Source organism: Thamnophis sirtalis, unplaced genomic scaffold, assembly GCF_051295495.1.
Source record: "Thamnophis sirtalis isolate CommonGarterSnake01/CBP01778 unplaced genomic scaffold, rThaSir2_p1.2 scaffold_1, whole genome shotgun sequence".
Classification (NCBI taxonomy): Eukaryota; Metazoa; Chordata; class Lepidosauria; order Squamata; family Natricidae; genus Thamnophis; species Thamnophis sirtalis.
Window position 1 is genome coordinate 179,889,280 of NW_028261381.1, and position 13,760 is coordinate 179,903,039.

General features: G+C 40.5%; 1 protein-coding gene across 1 annotated transcript; it reads right to left on the reverse strand.

Annotated features, from left to right (window-relative positions):
• Positions 1–462: 462 nt before the first annotated feature.
• LOC106540001 (vomeronasal type-2 receptor 26-like) lies at positions 463–6,932 on the reverse strand. The gene is made up of 5 exons (XM_087705639.1): positions 6,709–6,932; positions 5,696–5,987; positions 4,546–4,674; positions 2,944–3,088; positions 463–1,367 (listed from the first exon to the last, which is right to left on the reverse strand). Exons 1-5 carry the CDS (start codon positions 6,930–6,932, stop codon positions 463–465), a joined length of 1,695 nt encoding a protein of 564 aa, XP_087561765.1.
• Positions 6,933–13,760: the final 6,828 nt, after the last annotated feature.

The following is a 13,760-nucleotide window of genomic DNA, read 5'->3' on the forward strand; positions in this document are numbered from 1 at the left end:
GTGCTGCATTCAGGTGAACCTTTCCTCTGCAGTGGAGGATGGGCCTTAGCAGAAAGTGAGAGTGTTTGGGCAGGAAAGCCAAACCCAGAGACCAACCATTGAGAAATCCATGGCTGTTTTTTATTTTATTTCATATGAGAGTCAGAACTAGAGTTCTGCCAACCACAGCAGAATGTAAACAGTGGGGAGGAATTCTTGGACCTTCATGATCTTCTTCTGGCTTCTGGTGAATTTTTTTTTCTTGTTTAGTGCAAAGTCTTAAAATTGCAAATGTTTTAGCATAGATTTTACTTACAGATAATGTTCCGCTATTCCATGAACAGAGAGTAGAACAATGTGGTTCATTTAAACTGCAGAATGAATTACAACAACTAGTCTCTCACTCTTTTAATGTTGTTAAGAGTCAGATCAAATAAAATGCTGTCCAAAAATCAAAATAAAAGTTCTCAATTACTGCATAAATCAGAAATTCTTGTGCTTCATTATATTTTCTCTACAATTGAGATGGGGCCTCAGTAGGATAATGAAGCATTTGGGGAAAAAGATACAAGCCAAAAGACCAGCTCCAGAGGCCAAGATGGAGAAGATCTCCACAGCCACCATGGATTTCCCTTTAGTGCTCAAATAGGTTGGGATGAAAGTGATCCAAACACTGCAAAAGACCAGCATGCTAAAAGTAATGAACTTGGCTTCATTAAAGCTGTCAGGCAATTTCCTAGCTAGAAATGCCATGGTGAAACTGACAAAGGCCAAGAAACCCAGGTAGGCAAGGATAGCATAAAACATAAAAGCTGAGCCTTCATTACATTCCAAGATAATCTCTCCCACCAAGGAGTGGAAGTCCATGTTGGGAAATGGGGGAGAAATTGCCAGCCAGGTGACACAAATAACTGCCTGGATCAGGGGACACGCTAAGACAATGGAGTTGGTCAGTGGTTTACCTAAGAGTTTCATTGTCTTGTTCCCTGGCTTAGTGGCCATGAAGGCCAGAACCACCATGACAGTTTTTGCCAAGATAGAGGAAACTGCAAGGGCAAAGAAAATGGCAAAGGAAGTTTGTCGGAAGAGACAGGTGATGGTTCCTGGTTGACCAATGAAGAGGAAGGAGCAGAGGAAACAGAGCAGGAGGGAGACTAGGAGGATGTAAGTGAGATCTCGGTTGTTGGCCTTGACAATTGGGGTGTCACGATGTTTATGGAAAATCACCAGGACTGCAGAAGTGATCACAGAGATTAAAAGAGTGAGAGAAACTAAAGCGTAGCCCATGTTATCTTGATAGGCAAGGAAGTGGACCTTCTTCACAATGCAGTGATTCTTCTCCTGGTTTGGATATTGGTCTTCTGGGCAAGGATCACACTGGGCTGCATCTGAAATCAAAAGTAATTGTTTAATTAATTCAGAAGGATTTATCAAGACCATAATTCCTCACTTAGGAGAGACAGAATTGTATCCTTTCTTCGGTGGTCAACACACCAGATGGACTGACACACTGTGTACTTTATAGTGCATCAAAAATGGAAAATAATCCTTCATTCAGGTCAACCCTGGGGATACATTAGGCAATCAAATCAAAATGGTCAGTTGGCTGGATGATAAAAAGGTCATCTCCAGCCTTCGGTTATGGCTTTTACTGACAGATTGCCTATTGTTTCTTTTTTCTCAATTTATTCTGGGACCTCCCCAAAAACTGATTGTTCTCCCAGCCCAAAATCCTGCTATTATGTTTGTAGATCCATTATTAAGAGCTGCATTGGTGCAGTGGATAGAGTGCATCACTGCAGGCTACTTCTGCTGATCACTGGCTGTCAGCAGTTTGGCAGATCAAATCTCACCAGGCTCAAGGATGACTCAGCCTTCCATCCTTCTGAGGTGGGCAAAATAAGGACCCAGATTGTTGGGGGCAAGATGCTGACTTTGTAAACCACTTAGAGATGGCTGTAAAGCATTTTGAAGTGGTATGTAAGTCTATGTGCTATTGCTACCTGTCTGGCTTGATTTCTCTGCTTTGTAATTCAAATCATTCAGAATTATTTTGCATGTAAGAGTAAGTGGACATAACTAGCAGGATAGTCTCATTCTTCAGAAGATCAGGGGAGGACAGTTTAGACCCATAAAAGTGAAAAATTCTGCTGAGAACTGTGAAAATTTGAAGCATGTCAATCCTATCAAAAATGACAAAATAGTAATATTTTGATCTACTGAAGTCCATCATCCTGGAAGATCTACATTTGAGGAGTGCCCTACCTGTCTCATTAGAAATGGTCCCTTCTGGACAAGCATCACACAGGTAGCAGCAGACCTGCTGGCCCTCTGGAACTCTTCTCCTCTCTCCTGACTGGCACCTCTTCATGCCACACCTGGCAAAGGGCACCTTCTAAAACAGGAAAAGGAAAAGTGTAAGAGGGGTTAAGCAATCAGCATGCCTCATTTATTCATGTCTTCAAAAGAAATGGACTACCTAATAGTTGGAACAGCTCCTGGCTGATTCAGGCCAGTGGCACTCACAACCCACCAAGGGAGGTCAAAAATTGGAATTTTAACCTCAGCGTGGAAAAAAGGTTTGTGATATTGAGCTATATTTATCAAAAATAAAGACTCATATGGATCCAAATGGGAATATTTCCCAGAAATCACAGTTGTCTGCTTTTATTGCCTCCTGTATTTAAAGCACAGATTCTTCCCAGTCCTAAAACATGCAGACTGATGCCAATCAAACCTCAAATCTCTTGCACAAAAACTAGATGTTTCACAAAAGGGCTGTCATGTTGTCTAATTCAATATACATGTTTTACAACGAGAAGGATCTTTTGCATCTCCAGGAGAGAAACAAAGTCATTTCCTGAATTTATAACTTTTCCTTCCAGCTCACCCTTGTGGCCCAGATGATTGAATTGGAGTTAATGGTGAAATCCTGGCCTGAGGAAACCCTGGGATCGATTCTACCAACTTTCCTGGGGACCAAAGAAAGATTGGGGAAGAAAACCCAGTTGAGAAGATCATAATGAGAAGACCCCAGTCCATCTTCTGAGAAGGAGACTTCCTCTCCAACATTGTTGTTGAACTGGATGTTCCTCAAATAGGGAAGAATCTGAAAGAAAAGACACCTTTTGAAATTGACTGAAAGCCACAACAGAGTTATCATGGCTTCTATCATTCTGTGATGGCCATCGTCCTAGGAGATGGGTATATGTCTGGAATGGTAGATGACTTTTTTGGTGCTGTTGTTAGCAATCAGAAATAACAATATTTGACTCCTTCCACAATGCCACAAAGTTTCTGTTTACCATTGGGCATTCCAAATTGTCTGTTCCAGCTTCCACATTCCAAAAATTCTTTGTATGTCTTGCTCTTGTGATACATGGCTACAAGCATTTTTAAATGTTTTCTTTGACCTGAGGGCTTGTAAAATTTTTGGAAAATTTTGAAAAGTGTGATTATAAAAGCCCAGTCTAGCACAATATCAATGAAAAAGAAAAACAACAGCTCCCAAAAGAAACCAGCATGGCAGCATAAAGAACTCTCTGATAAATTGAAAGATAAAAGGGATAAGTATAAAAAGTGGAAAGAAAGGCACATGTATTTCAGACCAGGAAGCCAGGAGGAACACCATGAGTATTATGTGTGTTGAGGTCTCCAGAGGCTGTTTGCACACAGCACGCTGAGCAGTATAACAAATGACAAACTGAAGAAAAAAATGTTGGGTTAGAGTGTAAGTTGTAGAAACATAAACTATGGTTAAAATAATTGAATGTCTTTTTAGAGATTGTATTTAGGCTAGTCAGGATCTCAGATCTTTCTTTCCTTTCCTTTCCTTTCCTTGTTCTGAAATGTTTTGACATGGTAGCATAAAGACATTTAATCAGTAATTGAGGAAATACGAATGGGAAGATTCCTCTCTAAAGATCCATGCATTGGATAAAAGGTGACCAGGATTACCTTCCATGATTGAATATTTGAAATCTTCTTTCCAAACCTCTTCATGGTTGGTCTCATTGCAGATCCGTGCATGGCATGTAATGCGTGCACCACAGCATAAATGGCATTGTAGATATTGTAACTCTCACCAGACATGCTTGTTTCAAATATGTAAGTTGGAAGATTCTGTATATTCTCCTTTCCTGTACATGATTTATTCCCCTTTGAGGGGATCTCATTTGGTCTGTGGATCTTGCAGTCAAAGACCCTCTCCCACCATAGAGGGAGGAAAAGGTCACCCTGTGGATTCAAAGGGTCTAAAGACCGAAGGAAATGGCTGAATTCTGGGACATTCCTAGTATGGTCCCTGAAATGCAAAGCCCCATGGAAGGGCTTTATAAGCTGCAATGTTGACTTAGTTCCCACCATGCTAAGATTCCAACGGGAAGTTAAAATCCAAACTCTTTGAAATGCTGTCTTTGTCCTTTTTACGTAAAGATATACAGCCAGAAGTATTGTGGAAACACCACTGGTGTCACCAAACAAAATAATAACTTCAGCTTTAAACCAAGTTTTTAAAATAAGATGTAATTTTGACAGTAATTGTTTCTTAATATTGTCAGTTGTCACCATTGCTGTGAAGACCACGCAGATCTCCTTCTCCTTCAGCATTGGCATCAGAGATGAGATGGAACGTTCTCCACTGTCATCTTTAGAGGCAATCAGCCCAACCCAGTTCCACTGGAAATGCAGGAGTAGCTGGACCAAACCCACATATTGAGGAAATTCTTTGGGATTAATCCGAAAGAAGGAAGGATAAACTTTTCTGTCCTCTCTAGAGAATTGAAAGCCAACACCAAGCTGGAGAAAGTGAGATTCTTGTGTCAAAGACGAAATAAACTTTTATGGTGACTTTAAGGATCACTGTTTAGTGGTTCATTGCCCCACCAGTCAGACTGACTCAATTTGAATGGCAAGATTAGCTTCTTGTCTTCTTGGGAAGAACCATCAGTTACATATTTTGCCTGGTTGTGACAGGGCAGAAGAGAAGGGAAGAAACCATCAACCTGATACAGACAGTAAACTGCACTTGGAGGATAGCAATAGCAGTTAGACTTATATACCGCTTCATAGGGCTTTCAGCCCTCTCTAAGCGGTTTACAGAGTCAGCATATTGCCCCCAACAACAATCTGGGTCCTCATTTTACCCACCTCGGAAGGATGGAAGGCTGAGTCAACCCTGAGCGGGTGAGATTTGAACAGCCGAACTGCAGAACTGCAGTCAGCTGAAGTAGCTTGCAGTGCTGCACTCTAACCACTGCGCCACCTCGGCTACGCTTTCATGAATAATCTACTATGAAGAGTTTGCTTGTATAGCATTTCAGCATTATGGCATTGTGTATCTCCTTGGGGTTAAATAAAACACAAATGGACACATAAGATATAGCATTGATTGCATTGGAATTCATTGTTGGAATATATTTCTATGTAACAACTGCAGGGGTATTCAGCCAGCAGATGGCAGTGTTTACAAATTTGGATCGATGGTATATACTCTTTGCTCTTTTCTTCTAAGTAGAGTTTACTAGTTGAACTAGTTGAACTGTAAAGCACATGGTGACTGTGCTCTTTGTTTGCTTTGAAGTGCTATATATAAACAGAATTTCTAACAGATTGCCTAAATGACATAATCCTGGCATGCATGCCAAAAAGCCTTTGGTTTCTGTGTATGTTTCTATTGTATTTCTATTCCATACTGCTTTCAGTGGACACCTCTTACCTGAGGGACTTTGAATATGCTGAAGATGGAGGCCATCTGCCTTGAGGATTTAGGATTGAGACCTCCAATGATAGACAGCAGAGTGTCCTGCCGGTCACATTCATAACCTGGAACTAGTTGGTAACGCCCACAGAGCAGAGACAAACTGAATGCGGAAATCCTCTGTTCCATTTGCTTACTGTCATAAATGTGGAAGCCCAGGGTGATGTTGGGGAGGAGAACCAGATCCTTGTTTATCTCTGTGACTCCAAACATCAAGGCCAAAAATTGCTGGAAGTTCTTGGGTATGATTCTATAGTGAGATAAAGATTAACATATTCCTGAATGCTGGTAGAGTTTGCCTCACCTTGGTTTTTTAAAAAAAATTTGGAGCAGAAACCATTTTTATTGGGTTTGGTTTATCTAAAATAGGTTGTTTAATTAAACTTGGATGGCTTTGTGAGAAAAGAAAAGAGCCAACAAGTCCATATCATGGACCATTTTATATCCCTCTATTCTTTCATCCTTTCTTCACTTTGCTCCAAGGGCTCTAAGCCCCCCCCCCCCAATTGCTGCTTTAGCACAGTAATACAATTTGGGTCTCTCTTGGAGCAGCTTTTTTGGGTCTGGCAATCATTGCTGAGCACAAGTCCTCAGTGGGGAATAAGTAGCATTGTGTTACTGAAGGCCATTATTCATGAGCACTGCTGAACCCCAAACAGAAAGCTTTTTACAACTCCTGTACACTGGAAAAGGGTGGAGCTTTTCCTTGAGGTTTTCACTCTGTGAATGGAATGATATGTCCCCCTCTCAGTTGGGCCAGAACACTTTCAAATATATTGTCTCTCCTGACTCTGTTTGGTTTATAACCTTCTTAATGAAGAGTTCGGGATTTATCGAGATTTCTGTTTGGGAACTTGGCTCTTTAGTTTTAAAAAAAAGCACAATATTTGCACTACTTTAGAACCTTAAAACATGTATTTTGTGAGCAAGCAAATAATTATCTACATCTTTATCATGCATGCAAAACATACACAATGTCATTGTCAACCAATAATGGGTGCTTTGCAAAGTCTAGATCTTTGGAGTCAATGCTGGTTCGCAGGAGCAAATTCCCACCAATAATGAGATCACCACGCCTGTAACAGTCATTGTTCGTTTCAAAATTTTTTGCTACCACACATACAGTTTGCTTCCTCTTAGCAGAACTTGGAGGCAAAAGGCAGAAGAGCAGCAGCAAGAGAAGGAGCCCAGCCATTCTTGTCACCTTCAGTCTTAGAAGGTTTATACAGAAGGTGAATTGCAAGCAGCCTTGAAATCTCAGTGCAGCTTCAGCAGAACAGAGAGCGGCTGTGCCACATGGATGGGTCCCAGGGCAAATCCATATCAAGCAGACTGCCTCTTTAGAGCTGTGTTTGGGGTGTGAGCAGACAAGGACCAGCCGAGTCTCACCAAACCCTGGACTAAGTTATTTACGAGACAATTTGCTACGTCCTCCCCCTCCTTCTCAGTCAGGAGACTTCTGAGCATATATTTTTTTAAAAAGTGTTTATCTTGGAAGAGTTTTGTGGGTGGAAATCCACAGAGGATACATTATGGATTACCGTTCTTTTGACGATTGGGAGGATTACCCACAAATTATTATTTGCAGGGGGAAAAAGATCTTTGTGTCCCTTGTTTCTCATCCACTGAACAGAGGCATTTGAGAGTCAAAGTGAAGTTGTGATGCAACTGAGCCCCTGTGCACACAAATGTAATTTGGCCTGTGACACAGTTTGCTGAGAAAGTCTGAGTGCTAAGAGGGCCTGGCGGCACTAACAGTCAGTTGTACCTTAGTATGTTTGAGCCATCGTCCCAATGCTTGGATTGAATAGCTAATTTATTTATGCCCCCATGGCAGAGCATACATTAGAAGCTAACTTCTCCCAGATACCTTAAAAATAGCCAGGAGAATCCCACAAGATGCTAGGCGGCTTTAAACGCTACAGGAGGGCTGCCTAACAACTAGGTAGAGCCAGAAAAGTTTGCTTGCTGTGTTCGTGTTGTGAAGTACATCTTCACAATTGCCAGCTCCCATGGGAAGGATGACATGAGCCATGATCCACCTTTGGACCGGCTGGACTAATAGGAAGGGATACATGGTTTTATGTGGTTCTCCTCCTTCTTTGAAGCTGGTTTCAGCCAATTTTTTGGAGGGGGGAGACTTAGCCCAAACCCCTGGTTTTCTTTCTTTCTTTTTACAGTTCTGTTGAGGTTTATTATAACATAAAATAGAAAAAATATATACAATTTTAAACAGAGGGTGGGGGAATAAAAAGGGTGGAGAAGAAGTGTTGACTTCTCCCTCTTTCCAACGCAGTAAAAGACGAATACATTTATGGCCTCACCTTTTTACGTTACCTTCACTTATTAGAAGTCACTTCTATAATTGCTGCTTAAAGACTCTGGAAGAATATTTTGAACTTGGTTATTATAGAATGAGATGCATGCATTGTCATTAAAGCTTGCAAAAAACAATAGAAAATGTGTATTGAATCTATATACAGAGATCTGGTCCATGGGGCCACCCTGGACTGGTGCCTCTGCCAGAGAAAATGGAGCTCAGGAGGGCCACACCATTTTCATTGACTTAGGGTTGCAGGAGGCCATCACAGCTGAAAACGGAGCCTGTGAGCCCGTTTTTACTGATAGCCACCCCTGACATGAGTGATGTTAAGCTGGCCATGCCCACCCTGGCCATGCCAACCCCAGCCTTTCAAAAGTCAAACACAACCCTGATGTGACCCTCAATGAAATTGAGTTTGCCCCCCCCCCCCGAATATAGATGATAAAAGTCTAGAAAAATTAACAAGGGCAAACAAGAATATATATTTTTGTCCTACTTTCTATTTCTGGTTTTTATGCATAAAATAGAAAAACATGAAATTAATGTGAAGATTTAATAATCGAAAACCCTGATTTTCAAGGTGCCTTGGTGAGATCTCCTCAAATCAAGGGCAGGTATCTGTCAGGTGTGCCTTGGTGCAAAACCCAAAAAAAGGAAACCCCCAACTGCATGTTTGTTAGAGAAGAGGTACTTTTACTGAGTTTGAAATGATAGCAGCGAAAGAAAAGCAAGATCTGGGGCTAAAGGTGCAAAACTTACATATAGAAAGTATTTCCCAAATCCCTCCTCCCAAGGAACCAGGCTGAACATCCAATCCCCAACCCATACAGTGTCATGTGGGGTGCATCTTCAGTTGGCTTCACACATCTGGTGTGCCAGGATGCTTCACCTTGATAAACAAGTCCATTCATTATAAACAAGTCCATTCAGCTGCGCAGTAGATGATGAGAGAAATCCTCCCAATTCGTTCACACAGGCTAGACATCTCCTCCAGCACACTTCCCAATCGAAATGCCAATGGTCCCCCCTCCCAATTACTATGGCAGCTGATAGTAAGCAAGCATCAGAGAGGTTGAGATTCGGCCCTCCTGCAGTAGAAGTATTAGCTGTGGAGAAAAAGAACACAACATAAAATAGACAAGGTAGAAACAACCTGAAAATATAGGGACATTTACAACTATAATGTTAAAGCTTATCAGGATATTTGGAGTGAAACAACTATAAAAGCCTTGGGGCTCTGACATCTTACTCATTTACTCATTCAGACTGAGAGGAGGGGAAATGTTTGCAAGCAACCAAATACTGTACTTTACTCCTATGTTTTCTGGAATCAAGGATCTCTTTGACCTTGAATTGCTGCTCTCCTTTGATGAGGAGGGGAACAGGAGGGGGAGGTTAGTCCAGTCAAAGTGAGGAGGTATGTCCAGGTTTCAGTAAGCTAACATAAAACACAGGGTGGATCCTTCTAAGAGTTTTATGTAGCTCTAACTGTACCGAGACCGGGTTTATAATTCTTACAATAGGGAAAAGACTGAGAAGTATATACAAAAAACCAGCATGGCTGCATAAAGAACTCTCTGACAAATTGAAAGACAAAAAAGATAAGTATAAAAAGTGAAAAGAGGGGGACATAACTAAGGCAGAATATCAGCAAATAGCCCAAGCCTGTAAAGATGAAGTGAGGAAAGCTAAGGCTCACAATGAAGAAAGGCTTGCCACAAAAATAACAGAAAAATAACAAAAAAAGCTTCTTCCAACATGTGAAAAATAAGAAAAAGGTTAAGGAAACAATTGGTTCATTGCTGGGAGAAAGTGGCAAGAAGGTGACAAGCAACAGGGAGAAAGCAGAACTATTTAACTCATTTTTGCATCTGTCTTTACACAAAGGGATAAAACAGTTCAACCTACCAAAAACAGTACGACAAAAATCAGATTAGGAACACAAGTTGAAATAGGGAAGAAAATGGTAAGTAAGCACCTCCCTAACCTAGACGAATTCAAATCACCAGGACCGGATGGATTACACCCCAGGGTTCTGAAGGAACTGGCAGATGAGATCTCAGAACCATTGAACTATATCTTTCAGAGGTCCTGGAGCACCGGGAACTCCCAGAGGTCTGGAAAAGAGCTGATGTGGTTCCCATCTTCAAAAATAAAAATAAAAAAAATAGATCCAGGAAACTATAGACCTATCAGCCTGACTATAATAATCAAGCAACAAATTAGTGAACACCTAGAAGCAAACAAAGTAATAGCCAAAAGCCAACATGGGTTTGTCAAAAGCAGATCATGCCACTTCCGGGGGGCGTGGCCTGTTGCCGAGGAGGGCTCCACCGAGCTCCTCAGAGATCTGGTCTGTATATCTAAATAAGATCATAGATAGCACCCCTTTTTGGCTAAGAAAGGGGCAGGGAGGATAGCCCCGTAGGTTAGGATCTAATCGTAAACCACAGCCTTTTTTCTTTTTTGGCTGTGGAAAGAGATTAGTTCCGGCCGAAGCGGAGCTCTTATCTCCAGCCATTTCTTCTCAGCTGCCTTTTTTTTTTTGGCAGCCCCAGACAGGCTAGCCCCCCCCCAGGACAAGATAAAGTTTTTTCAAGCTAGAATTGATACGGGCGGGTCCCACCCCTGTGAGATTTATGTTTTCAGTACTATCGTAAATACCAGCACCATTCGTCTTAGAGACTTCTTTGTCTAATTAGACCTCAAAATGGCGATTTCTCTCCGTGGATGATTGATATACTTAGCCGGTGTTATCTTCCTGCAGACTACTCCTTAAGAAAATAAATTTTTCTTCTTTGGAAATAGAGGGGAGCGAAGCTCTGCTTACTTGCTTATTTATTATGCCACCCAAATCAAAGAAGCGTCTTGCTACAAAAGAATTTAAAGAATTTTCATTGGAAACACAGCCTTTGTCTCCTATGTCTTCTGCTGGGGAACTTTTAACACAGGAATATCTCCTTAAAATGCTTAACGCTTTTAAGAAAGAAATCAGGGAATTTGTATTGGAATTATTTGATGATTTACAATCTAAAGTTAATCAAATGAAGGCGAATACTTTTGCAGCTGTGTCTGCCCTGTCAGATTACTCTGCTGAAATAGAAAACAAATTGGAAAGTCTGGAGAAGGCTAATTTTAATTTGACTACCAATATTCAAATTTTACAAGAAAAAATTAGAAATAACGAAGAACAGCTTATGATACTAAATTTTAATAGGAAGGCATTTGCAATTAGAGTCAGAGGATTCCGTGAAAAGAAGCAAGAGAATTTAAAACAGACCTTTGCTGAAGCCTTCAGCCATGCGCTGGGAAGCCCGGGACTTAACTTTGATTGGCAGATTCGGAAAATCTATCGCCAGAACTCATTGATAGCGGAACAGCGACAGCTCCCGAGGGACATAATTATACATTTCTCTACAAAAGAATCTAGAAACGCGATTGTGCAAAATTTTCATAATAACAGGCTCCGAATTGATGACCAGGACCTGATTGTCTTCAAAGATATTCCTTTCCAGATGTTGAGAGCAAGAAGGGACTACGCCTTTTTAACTAAAGAGCTTAGGAGTCAACAGATTCGATACAGATGGGAGGCCCCTGCCGGCATCACGGTTACATTTGAGAATCAAAGATTTCGTCTTAACTCTGTCTCGGAGGCTCAAGATTTCTATTGTAGGATTCTGAAGGCGGGACTTCCTGACGCGCTTGGAGGAGAGGAGAGACAAGCGGAAGGAGAAAGCAAACGGCTGGCCATGCGGCTGCAAGATGGAGGGGGCAGCCCCTCCTCCCTCGGAGAAACAGAAGAACGCAGATCGAGAATTTAGACACTTCAAAAGACTTCCTAAAGTTGAGGACTGAATGGGGGTTTGAGACCTCTCTCCGGTAGAAAAAGTGGACTAATTTTTATCAGAAGGGAAAGCTGGACGAAACTACTTTGAGCTAGATTCTAAAGTAACGTTAGCATAAATTTGATAGTGGTTAAAAGAATGCGGAATGATTTATGTTGTTTAAACTTTGTTAGATGGGACTATTTTAAAATAGAAGGTTAACTGACTCTTGCTGAAAATATTATTTGAAAATGATCCATGCTATTTAACTTTTATTTGAAGGGAAAGTTGGTTGTTATAGTTCTGAGTTACTTTTTAAATAAACGCTAGTATAAATTTGATAGTGGTAAATATTAGACAAGCAAGAGATGAGGGTAAAATGCATGTGGAATGAATTACGTTATTTGTGGTAAATACCAGACAAGCAAGGGAAGAGGGCAAAATTTACGTTGTTTAAAGCTTATTAGAACAGGAAGCTGCTTGGGATTATCTTAAGATAACTGTAAAAAGAATGCGGAATGATTTATGTTGTTTAAACTTTGTTAGAAGGGATTACCTTAAAATAGAAGGTTAACTGACTCTTGTTGAAAGTATTACTGGAATATGTGGAATGATTCATGCTACAAATCGCTCTGAGCTATATTTTAAACAAATGTTAGTATAAATTTGATAGTGGTAAATATCAGACAAGTGGGGGATGAGGGTAAAATGCATGTGGAATGAACTAAGTTATTTAAATTCTACTAGAAGGGGAAGTCGGTTGGAATTATCTTAAGATAGAAATTGATTCCTGTGTAAAGTAATATCTGATCTATGCTGCTTAACTTTACTAAGAAGGGGAAATCTGGTTAGATTATTTTGAATTACGGTTTGAAAAAGGGGTAAAGAAAGATCATTTACGTTGTTTAAATTTTACTAGAAGGGAAAGTTTGATTACTTGTCTGTAAAGTTATATTTGAATATATGGCAGGAACTATGCTGCTTAAATCCTATTGGAAGGGATCATGAGGTTTAGGAAGGGAACGGGAGAGTCTACAGAAGATCGGGGTAAATAGCAAAGAAGTAAGAGACGAGAATAAAATATAGATAGAATGATTTATACTATTTAAGCATAGATAAAGATGGGGGGCTGAGATCAACACAAAGAGTGGTTTCTTTTTTTTTTTTTCTTTTTTATATATTACTTTTATTTTTTAATCCATATGTATACAAGATATTTTAGATAGAAGGTAGTGCCAGGTGTGGGCCCTGGGAAGCCGGGAAGATTAGGGATGGGGATTGTGGGGGGTGGGGTGGGGGGGGGTTAACATAATCTTAATAAGAACTAGAATGTATTTATATACGGTGGTTCCTTTTTTTTAAATTATTATTATTATCTTTTTTTTTTCCTTGGTTCATTTTACATTTATTAGATCAAACAACACTCGAATAAAGGCATACACCAAGGAGGGAGGTAGAGGGAAGGAAGAGGGAGGAGTAAGGAAGGAGTAAGGGGAATGTAAGGAGTAAGGGGAATGTAAGGAGGGTGTCTGGGGAGTAAGGGGAGAAGGAAGGTTTGAGGGGAAAGGGAAGTAGGAGGGGAGTGTTAGAGGGAGAAAGGAAAGTTGGAGGGGGTAGATGGGGTGTATGGAGGATGCAAGGGTTAGGTGGGGTTGTGAATGATGAGTTGTGTTTCCTTTTTATCTGATTGTTTTATTCCTTTTTTCTTTTTTTTTTCTTCTTTTCTTATAGTAAATACCCTGTGTATAAATGATTACAAATGGAATGTGAAAATTGAAAAAATTGAATAAAAAAAAAAACAAAACAGATCATGCCAGACTGATCTTATTGCATTCTTTGACAAAGTGACAAAATTAGTGGACCAGAGGAATGCCGT

Bases quoted from the DNA above. Each gene is read 5' to 3' on its own strand.
- LOC106540001 (XM_087705639.1), bottom strand. From the start codon at position 6,932: ATGGCTGGGCTCCTTCTCTTGCTGCTGCTCTTCTGCCTTTTGCCTCCA. The intron at 4,675-5,695 runs GTAAGAGGTGTC...GGTTTGGTCCAG, and splicing joins GCATATTCAAAGTCCCTCAG to CTACTCCTGCATTTCCAGTG. The intron at 3,089-4,545 runs GTGACAACTGAC...CTTTTCTTTCAG, and splicing joins GCGTGGTCTTCACAGCAATG to ATTCTTCCCTATTTGAGGAA.